Here is a 14,626-nt window from a genome sequence, read left to right on the forward strand (position 1 = left end):
AGCTCAAGCACATTATGCCCAAGGAACCGCAAGCCCAAATCCATCGAGTCCATTTCAATCAAACCTCATCCATGCAAACCATTCAAGCCCAACCTATTCGAACTATTTAAGCCCATCCTATCCAGATTGATCATAATCATGAATACCCAACCCTCGAAGGTGCACAAGGCCAAATCAACTGCAACTAAGGATTCAAGCTACCCGAAGACCGTCATCAATTTCAACTTTTCCTTTTTATTCTCTATCGGTTTAAACAACTAATTAGCTTGTATCCATCCCTTTCCAATGATTTATACATAAATTATTTAATGGGTCCACATAATATGTACACCGAAAGTTATTTGGTGGCATTTTTTAGCTGGCTAGAAAAGTAATTAATAATAACGAGCAAATGTGTACTCAACTCTCAATTGATCCAGTTTCCAAACTATTTTCTCGATCATGTTAAGCAAAAAACATTTCCATGCCTCCCATTGAATGTTAAAGTTCCCTATATATATAGGTATAATATTTCAAATACGGCGATACTACAAAAACATGTATTTGACGGAACACATCTATCAATAAGCTTGCCACTTCTACTTGCAATTGGAGTGTTATGTAGCGCGATTGATTTGCCAGAATAAGCAAATATGCAAGTAACACATCTAGACGAAAGGCTAATTGTATGTAAATTTTGTTGAGTACTAATTTCGAATTAGGTTTCGTGGTTGTTGACGAAAAATCATATATCCAGGAAAATTATTATAAGAGAACTCCCAAATATATAATAGTCAGGAGATCCAGTTAATTAGTTACAACTTTCTACATTAAAACCTTAATTTCGTATCCAGCTTCTAGCTCCTCTCTATGATTACATCTAGAGGGATGTTATACGTCCATCCAGGAGGAAATTACTAATTTGAGTTATTTTCAAATGTCACAATTAAGTTTTTTTTTTGTTTTTAATCTTTGGACGAGCGATATCATGAAAAAAAATGTGATTTCAACCATCTTCAAAGGAGACTAAGTATCGTACCGAAAGCTGTGGTATAATTAAAGTACTAATCTCATATCAATAGGAAATAATGAGGATTTAGCGCGTTAGGGTTAAAACAGGAGGATTAAGTCTTTCAAAGGAAAAAAACCAACATCTTAAAGTTCAAAATGATAGGATACGATAGACTTACATCTTGGAGTGTGATCTCGATCATTTGCTATATATGGTTTCTGATATAATCCAAAGCTCTGCCAACTTACTCGAAAAGAGAAAGAATAGAATTTAATACACCTATGTCATATAGACACCACTCGGACCTACACACAAAATATTACAATAGCTGCATTTACGAGATTTCATGTTAACTTTACCTTTTGTTTTTATTAATAACAGAATTTGAACCGTAACAGTTACAATTTACATCAGGAATTTAATATTTGATGTAATATCAAAGATTATAACATCTTTGAACAAACATAACCAACATGAAATACTAACATTCATAATATAATTTGGAATAATTCATGGAAATTTCTATATGTTTCGCAGTTGTTTTTGATAGTTTACCCCTTCTTGCCGCATATTTGTAGTACATGATATGTAGGCATCAATAATAATTTGATGGCAAGTTTGTGATACTTATCATCTTGAACAATCATGCTAAAATTGTAGTGACAAGATATCATAGCTTTCCCTGTGTAACCATTTGAAAAACACACCGGCCCGGCATGTTTTTAACCAACCTCCATACCTTTTGCCTTCTCTAAGGAAATCTACAAGGCTCCTAATTAACAAATAACAACCCTTATTTTTCATGATCTAAATAGTTCCAAAACTGATATATAAGATATAAAGAACATATACATAAGTTTGACTGTTTTATATAGCATATTGGTCATTGTATATCACCATTAATTACTAGGTTAAATGGTATATATGTTTGCTATATATGCTGCCTATTCATTCTCAAGTAAGCTCAAAACTTGCTAGCTAGTGGTTGAACAAGTTTTGACACACTATTGTTTGTGTTTGTATTATTCATATCCTATTCATAGATGAGAAGACTATTGTTTTATATTGGCTTTCAAAGAGGTTTTCTGTTAATCAAGGCTCTTTCACCATTGATCAACTTCTTATGATGAGACTATATTGCTAACAATTCATATTTTGGGTGGGAATGAGGTAAGGTTTATGTAAAAAAAAGTTGAGACTTAATTAGGTAAAACATGTAAAGTAAAGAGGATTACCACCCTAACTAGCTCGTTCGATGCATCAAAACAAAGCACTAAATTAATCCCTTTACCTAAAGGGCAATTCCTTTTCTGAATGTGACCCAATGAAAATTTATAAATTTAAAGCTTCTAAATACAACTATGTTCCTAAGGATTGAAGTAGCTGCAGATTTGAATATATGAAAGTGGCATGTGCACGCACAAGCCTAAATCTAGACCACCTAAATGTTTGAAAAGAAACACAGACTGAAGTTAAGGAAGGCTGCCTAGCTCCATAAATTCCTAGCATGTTCCAAGCAATTTCAGTAACTTTTGTGTCTTGGTGTACTTAAAAAAATATCAACTAATGCACGAAAAAGAATTTAAAGTCCTGTTACATTTTAAGCATCATTCAAGTTTTCAAAATCCCACATGAAATCACTCTTTAATTTTCTCCAAGAAACTAGAAAACAAGTTAGTGGCAAACTAGCAAGGTTGCATGCGTTATAGGTAATATGCTACCAAGTTTATATTTAACATGATTGATCATGGGAGATAAAACCAATTATAGTATTTGTATGATAAATGATTATGACATATAACAATTTTCCTGTGTCAATGCAGTTTATATTTGTAAGTAAATAATTTCCATGATCAGATTTCACAAATATATAATTGTTTTAAACAACCAAGTGAAACAAATTTTACTTGAGAAAATGGAAAAACAAGGATGTTACATATATAATATAAATATGCATATAGAATAAGTGACATTTAATGCCATTACTTTGATCTACATGTGATAATCACTCTAATAGTTTGGTGAAGAAATAGGTAAGGAGATTAAATAAGGAAGGAGATTCTAGAGCTTTAAAAGTGGTTAATTTATGATGGAAGGTGCTTGTATACTATATGGATAATCACAATTAATTTGGTGTACAAATGAAAAGTGAGAGCTAGAATTACTCTCCAAATGATTATATTTTAAAGTATAACAAAATGACTACAAATATGGTTGCATGTATACACATATGCATACCCTCTCTCTCTCTTTCTCTCTCTCTCTGATTTCTACATATTAAATGTAAAGGCTTTTATATGTACTTAATGATAAACATTATTGATATAATAAGTTCTGACTGCCATATATGAATTATTTATAAGCCAGCAGATAAGAAAGAATCATATATTATATTATTGTTGGTACAGTGAATAAAAACTATTCAACTACAGATATGCTGAACTACAAAATGAGGTATTACAATAAAAGAAAAAATAAGTTGAAAGCAAGATATGGTTGATCATGTAACATGAAACAGGTAACATGCACTGTAAAAAGGAAAAGGAAAACACAAAGAAGGACGGTATGTATGTATTTGTGAAAAGTGTAGGTATGGAGAACACAGGTAAAGATGCATAACAAGAATTAATGATAACATCTCTTGAGAGATGCCTACTAACAAGCAACATGCATACAGCCTTTTGTGTGTTTGTGTGTATTGGAAGAGAGAGATAAGATATTAAGTACCTGCATAGAGAGAGTACCCAAAGGATGGTGTAGCAGCAGCAGCAGCAACAACAGCAGCCACAAGAGCAAGAAACCTACAAAAGGTAATAAAAACAAAACCAAAGAAGAAAGCAAGAAACCCAAACCCTTCCCCTTTGATTCTTCAGTTGATGGTTCTTCATATTGACACTCACACCACACATATATGATATATGTACATGTATATATACATAAAGATAAAAAGGAAAATGAAAAAAAAAAGAAAAAAAAGTTCAATATCTCCTGTGAGAAACTTGGCATGTATATGTATAGAAAAAGGGCTTACATTACATGTGATTAGAAAAAAATGAAAGATTGACATAAAATTTGGGAAATTGTAACTGCTATAGAGTAATAAACAAATGGTAATTGTTTGTGAATAGCATAGTAATATTGATATTGAAGGTGTAAATGAATTTTATAACCGGAAAATTGTACATTAGACTAAGTAGCTGAAAACTAAAATCAGTATGAACCTCTGATTACTTCCATTAGTATTGCAGTACACAACTATATATATAGCACTCATCAAGCTTCTTCTGTTTCTTTCATCCATCATCAACAGCGAAAGCAAACTTTCTGGTTGCCCAATATATAATATTCACTTGATCAATTAGATCAAATCAAATCAAACCCTTTTGATTAAACGGCTGCGGAAATATTAACTATATGATTGGATACTAGTGTGGTCAGATGCCAAAATCCAAGGACATGTGATCAGAAGATGGTGATTTTGTGGTATTGTTATAAGCATCACTAGAGGAAGAAGGCATCATTGTGGTTTGATGGAACTCGGTTTCTTCTTCGTAAGGCGTTAATTGCTGGTAAGGTATGGTAGAAGAAGATGATGGTGGTGGGTTGTGAAATTGGTCATGATGGTCATATTCTTGATCTTCATCATCTGAGATAGGGCAATCCATATTAACTCCAAACAAGCGGAGTCGCTTAGCGGCTTCTTTCCCGTGCACCACGGGCACCGATTCAAACACAACTGATGGAGGTTGTTGTTGTTGTTGTTGTGGTGGTGGTGGTAATGCTGGTGGATCCATTCCAGTTCCGATTCCAATTCCAATTCCAATTCCAACCCCGGGTCTTCTGTTTATATGCATCATGTCCACATGTTGCTGTGGGATACCACCACCTCCACCTGATCTGAAATAAACCAAGGATCCAGAACCCGAACCCGAACCACCTTGATTCACATTAACTACACTCCCAGTACCTATGTTATGGTAAGGGCCACCCGTATTGCCATATCGATAAGAAGAGGGCTGCAACATCAAATTCGAATGACTCCTGGATGGCGCGGGTTGCGATTGCAAGAAAACTGGATTCCAAGGGTGGATATTGTTTCTAAAAGAGAATTGATGATGTGGAAGTGGAAATGAAAGGTTTGAAGGTAAGTGGTAAGGCGGAGGCGGAGCATCAGGACGGTGCCTCCAGTCGATAAACAATCGATCTTTAGCCGAACCACCAACGCCTCTTTGGAAAGAAACAATATCTCCAGCATCCAGCTTCTTATCCTTAACAAAACGGCTCCAGCCTTTAGTCATAACATAGCTTTGGCTGCTGTTCCAATAAGAATACCTAAACCTCCATGGTTTTCCATTCCTGTCTTCAAAGTTCAAAAGCAAACCCTTGTCGTTGGTCGAAGAATCCAAGGGGAAATACCTTTCGGCGTGCTGTTTCGGGATCACGAGTCGATTGAGCTTGCCTACATCACTTGGAGTCACCACTTTATCAAACATGTGCTCTCTTTCCACCATCATCATCATCCCACCTCCTGATTGTTGGTCACCATCACCATCAATAATAATAATAATAATAATATTATTATTATTATTATTATTATTATTATTATTATTATTATTATTATTATTATTATTATTATTATTATTATTATTACTATTATTATTATTATCGTCGCGTGCTGGTGTAATCTGGACCGAGGAGTAATCGGTCATCATGGGGTCGGTTATCCTTGAGGAAGATTCACCTCCGTGCATCCAATTACCTCCTCGGTAATGGTAAGGAGGTTGCGGATGGAACGGTGGAGGTTGATGTTGTTGATGATGATGAGAAGAGGAAGGAGAAGAAGAAGATGAAGACGGAAATAACTGACCTGCAGGGCCGGTGTTTTGTCTTTCGTCTTCATCTTCTTCTTCCAAGGAATTCCCTCCGCCGCCGTCTCCAGCGTGCGGTGTAATTTGCCTTCTGCTACTACTGCTGCTACCACCACTATCACCGCTCTTACCAATAAAGTTCATCATGATTTTGTGTGTGCCTATAGGTTCCAAGATGAAAACTTTATATAAATCTTGGATCTAGCTATGTAGCTAGCTGTTTTTGATCATGTGATGATTACGTACTTGCATCCATGGAACACAAGAAATGAAATTGAGGGCTTCTGGGATGTCGGAACAATTAAAATATAGATGATGATGTTCTTAGGCTGAGGGGTGTGGGGGGCTTTAATGGGGGCTCCAACCAATAATATTATAACGTGTGGCAGAGAGAGAAACTGGATAAGGGGGGTGTTGGAGCCCCCGTTGGAGCCCCGGGCCCTGGTGTGGAGGGGCTCCAGCGAATTTTTTTTTATTTTTTTATAAATATATCCAAACAACGTATTATTAAAAAAACTCATAAATTATTAAAAAAAACACATTAATATCTAAAAATAAAATAAAAATTAAAGTACTAAAAAAAACATTCTTCTTATTCTTCGGCTTGGTCTTCTTCGATCAACCTCTTTCGGATACGTTCCTTTTGCTTTTCCATTAGCATTTGATCGACCGGATTTAGGTTACTGAAGTCTTTTTGGTCCCGTGGCTTCACCGTGTGATTCTTGTGTCTCCGGAACAACAAAGATAGGAGACGGTTGTGTGTTGGATGGTTGAAAGCCGGATGATTCTTGTGGCTCCGAATAAAACATCGGTTGGTGCGGTGACGACCATAAATCATCGTCAAGATAATCTGAATCAAGGTTTGGGAACCAATTTCCAGCCATTTTTTTAAAAAAAAGGTGAGAAGATGAATTGATTTTGGGTGAAGGTTTGAAGTTTTGGTATAAAAATGGGTGAAATGGGGTATAATTATATAGGAAAAATATTTTTTTTTTGGTTTGTTCGGCTCCCAACGGTCAAAAAACCATCAAAAGTTGTGCAGCCCTCTCTCTTCTCCCGCTAACCGGCTCACGCCTGCATTGTTTTTCGTGTTAGCGCCCCCGCTAGCGCCCTGGTGGTGTGGTGTTAGCGCCTGGAGGCGCGAGCGGAGGGGCTCTAACGCCCCCGTTGAAGCCCCACACCCCCTCAGCCTTAGGGTGTGGGGATGTAGGTACTATTGGTGTGTTGGCTTTTTCCCAAGGGTTTTATTCAGATATGGTAATCAAACATCTAGCTAGCTTACCCCATTAATGGAAAAAGATATGGTAATCAAACATCTAGCTAGGGATGACATAATGGAAAAAGATTGGGAACTAACTTACCCCATTAATTCTCTTTACAATTTCTCTTTCCAAGTATATCACTATGTAATTAAACTTATATAGTTATATATCTTGCATATCAACACAAACCCATGTTATATTTTGACTTTCTAACTCTTCTTGATCATCTTCTCTGCAACTCTGAAACCGAAGGAAGTAGGTATAATATTATTTGTGCACAGTGGGGATGCTTACCTGGTAGCAGCTTCTGCCCCCCTTCAATTCCATTTATACTTGCCTTTTGCATTAACATCACATGTATTATAGTAATTAATAAATGTTCTAGTTATTATTCTAGTTATGTATTCCATTAATATATATTAAAGCATATTTGCTTTTTCTTTTCTTCTCTTTCTTGATAAACAAATTAAAGTTGTATTAATTAGTTAACTCCAACCATATGTTATAAAATAAAAACCCTAATAAACTTAACATATGAAATACGTTGAATTTGAAAAAAGAATATTGGTTTTTTTAAAAGCTCTCCTTTTCACTGGCCGGTGGATAGAGAATGTACCATAAGGACAATAATACTAGGTACATATTAGACTCAATTGTATGTATATTTGTAACATCCCGGCTCCTCATACCATTAATATTAATGTTCGCTTTGTCATGCAGGGTTCATGGATTTGTTTTTCCATCAATATTGTTCGCTTTATTATGAAGAGTTCATGGATTTGTTTTTTATTGTCCAGAAGGTCACTTATCATGCTAATATTTCCACCATAGTACGCTTAACTGTTGAGCATTGTCAAGCTCTCCTCTCGTCCACTAGCATTAAGTCCAAAACGTGTTGGAAATTTAAGAGACGGTGCATTTACTAGGATTAGTCTAGGGTGTTACAATACTTTGTGAATCTTAATTAATTAATTCATTTCCCTTATGTTAGGAAACTACTTAATGGTGAAAATATTATGAAATATAAAGGAGCTAGGGAGGGGTCCATAAGTTTTCTGCTTGGGTTCATGTGAGGTTGGTTCTGTCATATGGTCCTAGACATTGACCTGGACCTGGGGCTCCGTGTATACCTTCCCATTTTCAACCCATGCCTTCCAAAATTTGCCAGTTGTTTTCTAATTAATCAATTTACTACCATATCTAATATCTTAATTAATATAAAATATAAATAGGTAGCTAGTAATTAACTAATTATATATTTGGAGCTTAACATGCATGTATATTGTATATTATTATAATCTAATCCTACTGTTTAATATAATAATCCCTCCACATGTAGTCAGTCAAACAATCTATTCATCCTCTTGTCGCTTTGTCTTGTACGGTATAGAAACTTTTTTAATATGTTTTGGCAAACGGGTCGGGTTAGTTTATATATATATTGTTTGTTTGGGGGAGGTTTAGTAGCACCTTCCTAACTTCATGGTTAGAAAGTCCCAAGACTTGGAACCCTACCACCCAAAATTATAATATAGTGGTCCTCCTATCCTACCATTTATAATTATTCTCCATCACCTTTTTCTTTAAGCTAAACATTATTTAAATTATTATGATACCAAGGCCCCTCTATAATATATGATATGGTATCTCCTTTCAATTAACAAATCCAAAGAAGTTATTGTGTGCGTTATGTTAGTTATATTGAACTGGAGGCCATACAAATATATATATATATATATATGTATATATATATATATATATATAATTTAAACATTTTTTATATGAATGTATGTCCAGTAGCTAACTATGCTTTGTGTGGGTGTGTGAAAGGTTTGTTTACTTAGTGATTCGTTCATTTTATATGATCTTAATATGTGTAATCTCATACAAATGCCCTTTATTTATGTTAAACTCATGCTTTTAAATGTATTTTGTGTTTGCGATAGTAAACGGGTGGATTTTTTTGGGTGCGGAATGTGGCTAGCACCTTGCTAGGCCTAGCTTGTATGTACCTAAGTTTCATTTAATTTTAATACAATGCTTTTCGTTGGTTGTTCAAAAAAATGGCTAAGAAGAATTAACACTTGTTTTCTTCATGTCTATCCGAGAAGTAAATGTCGTTTAGGCTAAGAATTATCGGCATCTTACTTCAAGAGTAACAATCCCTTGAGGTTTGATGTTGAAACAACCAATGAGGGCCTTCTTTCTCGTACCATGTCCCCTTCTAAAATCATACATGTCTATTTTATCAGGAAATGGGGCCTTTTAGTGTTATTATTACAGATATTTTATTTTATAATATAATTTAAAAACCTTTATTTGTGACTTGTTGGCATGTATCCATTATAACCGTTGTAAGGTTTAGATGAATTTTACACAAAACATCGTTTGAAGAGTTAAAAATGTATAAGTAGTTATTTTGGTTATCAAAATCTAACAATTAGAACTTGAGGACCATTTCTGATCAGCTCCAAACCTTGATTAATAATCTAGATACAAATCTTAAAGGCACTTATCATGATTCTGAAGATAAACTTCAAAAACTCAATGTTAGGCGTTACTAAGGAGAGAAACCGGAACATGGAAGAAGAATTGAGCCTTTCACAAAACATGTTATACGAAATTAACACTGGTGAACTAAGAACAAGAATTAAATCAACGATTAAAATTGTATTATCACTCAATCGATTACAATGAAGAAAATTGAACGAAATTGAAGGAACTGAATCTACATGCCTTAACCAATGAACTAATCTTTATGCAAACAAACAATTAACATACTGTTTCCACAATTAGCAGTTATGGTCCCTTAACTTTTAGCCAACATATCCAGACTTTAACTATCTTACTATTTGAATAATGTAATGAACCAAAATTGAGTTATACTTTATTTGGTTTTATTTGCTCCATTGTCATCGAAATTGTTACCAGAAACCAATCAATCCTTAGTACCATTCAAGTAGATAAGAATCCATCTACTACTTCCTAATATCAAGATACATACTTACCAAATTCATTGCATAACCTACATATATAAAAATATACATCTTTTAAGCATTAAATAATCTCCAAAATATCATTTTTTATTATATTATTTAGTTTAAACAGCTATTTTCTACTTTTAGGTTTATTCCAGCCTCAATCAAAGAAACGAGTAGATACACGAAGAAAAATGAAGAAAATTAAAAATTAAAAAAAAATTGTTTATCAAGCATCCTAACACGCCCCCATGCTTCACTTACCACGCCCATGTGGTCACCTTCTCAAGAAAAGACAAAATCTGAGGAATCAAACATGGGATCGTGCCTCATGTCCCAAGCCTTCGTGGTCACATTATCAAGAAAAGACAAAAATCAGGTATCAAAATCAAGGGGCCATGGCTCTCTCACCACACCCTCGTGGTCACCTTGCCCAAATAAGACAAAATTATAAGATTATGGCAACCAACACGGGGTCGTGCCCCGTGTACCACGCCCCCATGATGAGTCAGCATATGTACGATCTGACAAGCATTTATTATACCTGGACAACTCACCGCGGGTTGTGCCCATCCACCACGGGGTCATGCCCGGCTACCTAGACAGCCTATAAATAGATTGTTTGTCTCATTGTAGTGGGTATGCTTGGAGAGGATTTGGATGGGTTTATCACCTTAAACACTCACTTTACACTCAAGTTGAAGATCAATTGAAGAGTTTGAAGGCTTGGAGGCATCCATCATCATTGAAGAAAGATTCATCACCAATTTGGTTAGATGGTTCTAAGTTTAATCATGTATTTAATATCTTCATCTTTTTTGATATTCATTGTCATGTTCATCATAAGCTAAACCTTCAATTACCATCTAAATCTATGATGAAAGTTAACTTCATTTGATGATTATATTGAAAGTTAACTCCATCTAATATTATGTATTATTATTAGAATTGCGTATCCAGTTTGCTTATAGTCAGTTTATTACGTACTAAGTAAGTTTATTTTGTATGGTAAAAACCCATTGGGTAGGCCACTTGGGCTCATGAAATAAAAACCTAGGAGAAATGGGGACCCTATAAAAGGGTCAATTTCACCCATTTCTCCTAGCATCTTGCTTTTCACATTCTCTCTCCAAAAAATGTCATATTTTCTTTATTTTGTTTTTGCGAAACTAAGATCCGAGTGTTGTTGTGATTTTCTCTAACTAACAACACGAATTGATCCGAGTAAAGTTATGAGACCCTGTTTATATGGATTTATCAAAAAACAGTTTTAAAATCAAGAAAAGAAAAGCCCAAAATTGTTAAAACCAAGGAACAAGTTTTTACTTAGATTCCTAAGGACTATTCTTTATCAAGTGAGGCTTCACCAAGAAAAAAATTATTTTTCAGAAAATAAAATCAAGTTTGGTCATTACGATATACCTTCCCAGGATAAAAATGTCTGGGGAACCCATGTCTAATTAAACGCTTAGTGCATGCAGGGTGTAAGGCCCCGCTACCGTGTCCTACTTTAGCGTCGGATTTACTCATAAACAAAGTTCTTACAAGTCAGAGTTAATTAAAACTTTTCGCGTAAACGTTAACTTCAACTATTCGTTAAAAACATTCAATATTTTTCTTAAAATCATATCGTAAAACATCACATTTAAAACATCATTTCTTCCATCTTCAGATGCCAGCCGCTCAATCCTGCCATGTGCCATCCTCATGCTAGCTCCTTGGTCTGCTCACCTGCATGCATACTAAAAGTCAGCTACGCTGAGTGAGTTCTAGTTAATCAAGCAACTTATCATACAACCATGACATGCAATTATATACGTGTCCAAAGGCACATAGTCCACTGTCTGATCTGTTCACTTTACCGCTTAACCATTTAACTGTCCCCTACGTCTTAGCCACTTGTTTTACGGGAGCACGTAGAGGCTTGCCCTCCCACGCACTCACGTTATGCCACTTTAATAACGAAGGCAAGTATAGGCTCACCCTACCACGTACTATCGTCATACCACTAACACTCTTACTAGACTCTTGCCACTTCTATCACACTCTACCTCTACTTGTCTACAACACACTTTCTATCATTACATTATCTACATAATAGCCACGTTACATCATAACATTTACACACACTAGTAATCACTTAGAGTTCATTCCCATTAGCGGTACGCGCAATATCCGAAGATCGTTCACGCACCGACAAACATTCATTCATAATATTCATACTTACTATCACATCAATCGTTATAGCATACACTTACCACTTAAGGTAAGTATATTAACTAATCACATCGAGTATGCGCGCAGCCCCGAAAACATAACAAGGAAATTGGGTTAGAAATACATGGACTATGCTCGAATACACTGAGTGGTTCGAATACATCTATGCAAACTCGCATACAATACATAACTCGATTACACCTGTAACTCGAATACATTGTAGATTTGAATACAATACTTAATTCGAATACAATTTTCCTTGTAGAATACATTGAAAGACTTGGATACAATTATAACATCACGTAAATATCGGGCTAAAAATGTCAATTTTTAAAGTCAAGGGATCAATTATGCCAATTTCTAAACTTCAGGGGCCAAAATGAAAAATCTGATTTCTGGACCCCTCGCGCTACGCGACGGGTCAAGAAAGACACCCATCGCGTACCGCGATGGGTTGTCTGACAGGTATTGACACGTGTGCCATGTGGCACACGATGGCAACACGTCCGCCACATGTCGCCACGTGGCTCGGCGCCTGCCACGTGTTGACCACGTGGCAGGTCTAGGGAATGACTGGGCAGGCCTACGTCGCGGTACGCGACGGGCCAGCCAGGGAACCCATCGCGTACCGCGATGGGACCCAAAATCATCCCTATAAATAGCGGCCATGGGATCTTCCCAAACTCACACCAAAATTCAGTTTACTCTCTCTCACTACTCTCTCTCTACACCTCGAAATACGTGCCATCAATCCACCTCGTTTTACGTGCCCAATTACCTCGTTTGCCGTGCCCTACACCTCGATAAACGTGCCACTTTCCAACGATGTTCCGAGTAAAGAGGAGGTGCTGCCCGACGTTCCGATAGCTACCTCGAAGTTTGTGCTATAAGGTGTTGGTGTCTCGATAAGCGTGTGAAAAAATGGTTAATCAAGCGTGTGTGAATAAAAGAGATAGAGTCGAAATGTTGCACGAGTGAGAAGGGTATTTCTAAGCCAAGAAAGGTAGGCATAATGCCCGACCAAAATAATAATAAAATATTATAAAGGCTTAATACCCAAGTCGATATTATTCTCGATAAACAAAGAAATGAATAACAAAGAAAACAAAGAAAGAGAAATAAAATATATACGTTTATCTGGATCCTTACATATGTGGAACGCGGTTGGCACATCGCACTACGCTTGGTCACGACCTCCAGTCACGTTGGGCCGGACCTAAGTTACTTCCGAGTGGGGAATGGCCATGTGTATATTTATGGTACCTAAGTTATGTCATAAACGCTGCGGTGTTTCGCTGAGGTGACCTAGTGCAGAGACTCAAGTTTATGATGATTGTTTTAACTTGATTATTCCTAAGCCAAGATGGGCCGAGACTTACGTCTCGAGGGGTAGTTAAGTAAAGAAAATATTTTTTTTAGCGTCAGAATATTCACCAGCATTCGTTGCTGACGTATTTTATTAACATTTTGCAGGTAACCAAGGTTAAAGCTTGCAAGACGAAGAAGCTCAAGAATCCAATGGCTTGGATAATTTTGTGTAAATATTAAAATATGATGGTTTTGTAAAACATATAAACAAGTAAATACTAAACGAGACTTTTGTCTCGTCTTTTGTAATGTAAATATTTATAATATCGATCCTTATGTTTTTATAAAGACTTCCGCTATAACCCGCTACTCTGATATATTTACAAACATAGTACCAACTATGGATCATAACCCTAGGCCTAGAATGGGGGTGTGATAGGTTGGTATCAGAGTCATCGATCTTAGCGAATTGAGTATCATAAAACAATACCCAAGCTTCGATTCAAGCGTAGGAAATATTTACTTGGTTATTGGAATAGGGATAAGATTGGTTGGTAACCTTTTCTTTCCCTCTCTTCAATCTAAACCACCTATCAAAATGTCTTACGAGAAGTTAATGGAATACTATGATAATGAAGCAAGAAGAGCAAGGAAATATTAAAAATTTCCACAAGGCATCATGAGCAAGGATTACTTTGAATCATTCTTCAAAGAACATAACCAAAACCCCAATCCAAGTCCAATCTATCACCTAGATAACACACCACATGAAACATACCAACCCTCAAGGCATTCAAGCTATCATCCGACAAGCATTCCAATGTACCCGACTCTATCCGGACAATCCAAATGAAGAATATCCGACCCCGAGGAAGAATATCCGGACAATCTAAATGAAGTAACCACACCGGAGGAAGAACAACACTCCACTCCAAGCTATGGCTCTGTGGATCCATATATGAAATTTCTCCACAAACTCAAGGGAAAGGCGTCATCAAGTTT

The 14,626-nt window shown here is 36.1% G+C and overlaps 1 protein-coding gene across 2 annotated transcripts; it reads right to left on the minus strand.

Annotated features, from left to right (window-relative positions):
• Positions 1–1,103: 1,103 nt before the first annotated feature.
• On the minus strand, positions 1,104–7,667 carry LOC143557931 (uncharacterized). Of its 2 annotated transcripts, XR_013139647.1 has the most exons (4): positions 7,174–7,667; positions 7,050–7,132; positions 3,719–6,182; positions 1,104–1,296 (listed from the first exon to the last, which is right to left on the minus strand). XR_013139647.1 is itself a non-coding variant. In XM_077046887.1 (3 exons), exon 3 carries the CDS (start codon positions 6,004–6,006, stop codon positions 4,426–4,428), a length of 1,581 nt encoding a protein of 526 aa, XP_076903002.1. In that variant the 5' UTR covers positions 6,007–6,182; positions 7,050–7,132; positions 7,174–7,667; the 3' UTR covers positions 1,912–4,425. The 2 variants fall into 2 exon arrangements, 1 of the variants encoding a protein (XP_076903002.1); XM_077046887.1 differs by lacking the exon at positions 1,104–1,296 and having other exon boundaries at positions 1,912–6,182.
• Positions 7,668–14,626: the final 6,959 nt, after the last annotated feature.

The sequence above is a fragment of the Bidens hawaiensis genome, unplaced genomic scaffold, assembly GCF_021521415.1.
Source record: "Bidens hawaiensis isolate Kalapana, Puna unplaced genomic scaffold, B.hawaiensis_p1.1 tig00019230_1, whole genome shotgun sequence".
NCBI classification, from domain to species: Eukaryota; Viridiplantae; Streptophyta; class Magnoliopsida; order Asterales; family Asteraceae; genus Bidens; species Bidens hawaiensis.

Bases quoted from the DNA above. Each gene is read 5' to 3' on its own strand.
- LOC143557931 (XM_077046887.1), bottom strand. From the start codon at position 6,006: ATGATGAACTTTATTGGTAAGAGCGGTGATAGTGGTGGTAGCAGCAGT.